The sequence below is a fragment of the Plectropomus leopardus genome, unplaced genomic scaffold (assembly GCF_008729295.1).
Source record: "Plectropomus leopardus isolate mb unplaced genomic scaffold, YSFRI_Pleo_2.0 unplaced_scaffold25433, whole genome shotgun sequence".
Lineage (NCBI taxonomy): Eukaryota > Metazoa > Chordata > Actinopteri > Perciformes > Serranidae > Plectropomus > Plectropomus leopardus.
The window spans coordinates 1-3,999 of record NW_024627639.1 but is presented as its reverse complement, the minus strand read 5'-3'; the positions used below and the strand labels follow the sequence as shown (position 1 = coordinate 3,999).

Genomic DNA, 3,999 nt, shown 5'->3' with positions numbered 1-3,999 from the left:
CTGCATTTTTCCAATAACATAGATGAACATAAATGTTCACGGTTTGATAACCGTCAGTTTTTCAAACCACCTGCAAACTGCTTTAACCGTATTCTGAAGATTACACAACATACATCTTTTCTTTAACATATGACAGAGTACCAGGATTTATAAAATAAAATAAAAATCAAATATTTATAAATAAAGTGAATTTTATAAGATGAAGTAATATTTGTACGTACATTAATAAGAACCTTTTTATTTTTTTAGAATTAAAGTCAACTACACATAAAACTAAAAAGCAACACATTTTTTCTCATAATGCTATTTTTTTTTTATCTCAAAACATTATGCCTTTTAGTGTTTAGGGGAAAAAAAACATCGGATATTTTTAAAATAAAGTGTATTAACACTGAGAGGCTGCAGGCTGCATGAATCTGGACCACAGGACCAACTGTGAAAAAAAGCCGCATTTCCTTTAGTGTTTGAAGGCAGCACCACCCTCTGCAGGAATTCTGGGTAATGAAGTTTCTCATATTCTTGCCGCGTGTGTGTGTGTGTGTGTGTGTGTGTGTGTGTGTGTGTGTGTGGGTGTGTGTGTGTGTGTGTGTGTGTGTGTGTGTGTGTGTGCGTGCGTGCGTGTGTGTGAGTGAGATTACCAACAGCTGTTGGAGTTTCAGATGTCTTTTATTTAGATATTTTTCAGTAATTTGGGTGATAATTTGCACCATAAAACGTCTTAAAATAATGAGAATGTGAGTATTCAGGTACTCAGACAGGTTTGTACTGAAATGTGAGTTTATTGGCTGTTCCAGGGTCAGCTGGATGATCCTCTGAGCTAAAACAACATTCATGTTGATTATTGTAAAACATAAAACAGACTCTGACCTGTTTGTAATCTGACAGGGTGATAGCTACAGAACATTATTTAATTCTGAATTCATTCATATATTTTATTTCTATATTTAATATTTATTCTATTTTTTCGATCAGAGAAATAAAAACTTTTTTTATGGGTTCATAAACAGCGTTCAGTCACATTTTTAGCGTTCAGAAGAATAAAAGATTTATTTAATATTTTTCATTTGATATATTAAAGTGACACTTAGCTTCTATTCATCTTTTTTCTTTTCTTTTATCTTGTCAGAAGATATTTGCAAATGTTTTCAGTATGCTGTTTGTTTTGTCAACACTTTCACATCTGTCATGAACACTGGAGCCTGTAGGGGGCGCTGCAACATGGTGGTTTCCATGGTAACACTGATGTAAAATTTGATGGGGCTGCTGCTTTAACGGGACAGACACGGGACATTTAATGGGACAGACACTCTGCATAATGGGGACGTTTCACCTGACTGTCCGCAGGGTTACGGGACGCTTTCAGTCGGCAGGTCGGAGCACCAGAGCCTGACCTTTGACCTCTGGGTTGACTTACAGCTGTCGTCCCTGACTGAAACAGACACGTGTTTGTTTATGAATTAACTCTTTCTATTCCATGATCAGCTGCCTGTTTCCTGTCAGCTGATGTGTTGAAAGCTCCAGTGACCTCTGAACAAGCTGCAGCAACAGGTCATTGACCTTTGACCTCCCCGGTTAGATTTTCTCCACGTAGTTTCCGGGGAACATCCCCTCTCTGCCCCGCAACTTCCCGAACCACCAACCGGATGGATCTGCAGAAAGTGAGAGACAGTCAGCGTCGCCAGATTGTAAACGTTAAACTGTCGTACCAGACGCTCAGAAACATCAGATTTTTAGATAAATTACCGCACGCCGGTCACAGTCACGAGAACAAAGAGGTTAAATGTTCAACTTTGGGGAAATATGTATAAAGGCATGTTTAGTTTTCTTTCTTCCTTTTTTGCTCTTTTTCCTTTTTCTTTTTTGGGTTTTTTTTGTTGTTTTTTTCTTATATATATTATATATATTTACATAAACTCCTGGATTCTCCCCCTGATGCATTACTCAGTTGTGCATTGCTTGTATAAATCTGACTGTATTGTTGTCACTGCTTCGTTTATTTCGGACAGTTGAAGCCTGTCAGGGTAGGATCGAGGGTTCGGGGAGAAATTAGTGGGATCATTCTACACATGCTGATTTTGTATATTGTCTTGCACAATTGTGTATTTTGAAAGTTCAGTAAAAGGAGTTCAAATATGTTTTTTTTATAACTTTAGTAAACAAGTGTTTTAATGACTTTTTGATATAAATATACCCACTGCCTCAGAGAAAAATATTTCTCAGCCTGCACGGCTCAGCCAACAGCCAACCCCCCGAACGTGGCCTTCACCGACCACGATCGGCTGTCAGGAGACCGTGTGAGAGGTGATGCACGAACACAGATGTAAGAGTCAGGAAATGAGTTCAAATGAGACTAAACTAAACTAAACTAAACTAAACTAAACTAAAGTGCTTATTGTGAGCGTCGTAATGGTACATAACAGCAATTTTGGAATTACTGAACCTACATCGTACAGAGGGCAAAATTATCGTACCAGTAGGCGGGGCTTTTCTTTAGGTGGCTGTAGTAACCAGTTGAGGCAGGAATTTTTAGGGCCATGTCATGTCACGTATTTGACGCGGGGATTTTCCAAGTTAGAAGTTATTTTAAACAAACACTGTGGTTTAGTATTGATATTATTGATTTTGGTCTGTGTGAAGGTCTGGTCTCTCTTGCAAGAACATTCAAGTTTTGCAGCTAATGCAAGATCAGTTATTTACTAACAGACAGCCACTGTGTTAGTATTTTAACAGCAAAAACACACAGTATAGTAGTAGTATTAGTGGTAGGTGCAGTAAGCAGGATTAAAGTATAATAAGTAGATGTTACAGTAGTGCTACAAGTGGTAGATGTAATAGCAGTATTTAGAGTAGTATTTGTAGTACTTCAAGTAGAAGTAATCAGTCATACCATAACTAGCAATAGCTTTGGTAGTTGTAGAGGTAAAAGTAGTACTATAAGTCTATAAGTCTGCAGAATGACTACAAGTATACGTATTGTTAGTGCCTTTACACTTGTGTTATTTGTTCTATTGTAAATTTCTAAATTTCTGTTTCATATTTCTTTTATATTTGCTACACGTTAGGCATTCTGTGGACAGCAAAGTAAGAATTTCATTGTACAGGGAAACATGTTTCAATACTGTGCATATGACAATAAACACTTTGAATCTTTGAATCTTGAATCTTGAAGTAGTATGACAGTAGTAAAAGCAGCAGTAGCATAGTGCTAACAGCAGTAATAATAGTAGTAATAATAGTAATAGTAATAATAGTATCTACAGTAGTAGTTGTGGTATTAACAGCAGCAGTTACAGTAATAGTATTAGTACCACTAACAGTAGTACTGACATTAGCATTAGCAGTACCTTCAGTGAGTATCTCAATGATGTCATCAGCGTTGAAGCTGAGCTCGTCGGTGTCCTGGGCGTCGTAGGCGTACAGAGCTCTGCACTGCGGGGACCGAGGCTTCGGTCTGGGAGCCGGTTTGGGCCGACCCGCTCCGGGGACCGGCTTCACCTCCTTCGAACGCCGCCGCTGCATCCTGCAGGCAAAACGCAGGGATTACAGATGACCAGAGGGGCGTGACTGGAGAGCTGCTGGTTCCAGTGCCAGGGCTGCTGACATGCTCTGGAGCAAGGCACTGACTGCAGGTCAGTTTAGACCTTTGTTAGTCCTGTGAGGTTTCTTTAGTAACACTGAGAGGTGTTATACTGGTTATACTGGTGACCGGGTCATACTGATTACATTGCTCTGATTAGTTTTACTGGTTATCGCTTTGAAACCACAGTAAAATTGACTTGATTTCTATTAAAAACATGGGAAAAAAACAATGAGCAAATTAAGAAGAAATTACCCCAAAATTAGCAGGAAATTAGTGGAAAAAAGAAAATCGGCTTAATATTAGAAAAAAAGCAGAAAAAGTTTTAAAAAAATTAAAACAACAACAAACAAACAAGGAAATGACCAGAAAAAACTGCTTAAAAATAACAACTCTGTAAGTAATTTAAAATACATAATTAT

At 38.1% G+C, this 3,999-nt stretch overlaps 1 protein-coding gene across 1 annotated transcript; it reads right to left on the bottom strand.

The window, feature by feature from the left end:
* Positions 1–759: 759 nt before the first annotated feature.
* LOC121966657 (unconventional myosin-Ie-like) lies at positions 760–3,522 on the bottom strand. The gene is made up of 2 exons (XM_042516728.1): positions 3,345–3,522; positions 760–1,649 (listed from the first exon to the last, which is right to left on the bottom strand). The coding sequence occupies exons 1-2, from the start codon at positions 3,517–3,519 to the stop codon at positions 1,573–1,575; spliced, it is 252 nt and encodes an 83-aa protein (XP_042372662.1). The 5' UTR covers positions 3,520–3,522; the 3' UTR covers positions 760–1,572.
* Positions 3,523–3,999: the final 477 nt, after the last annotated feature.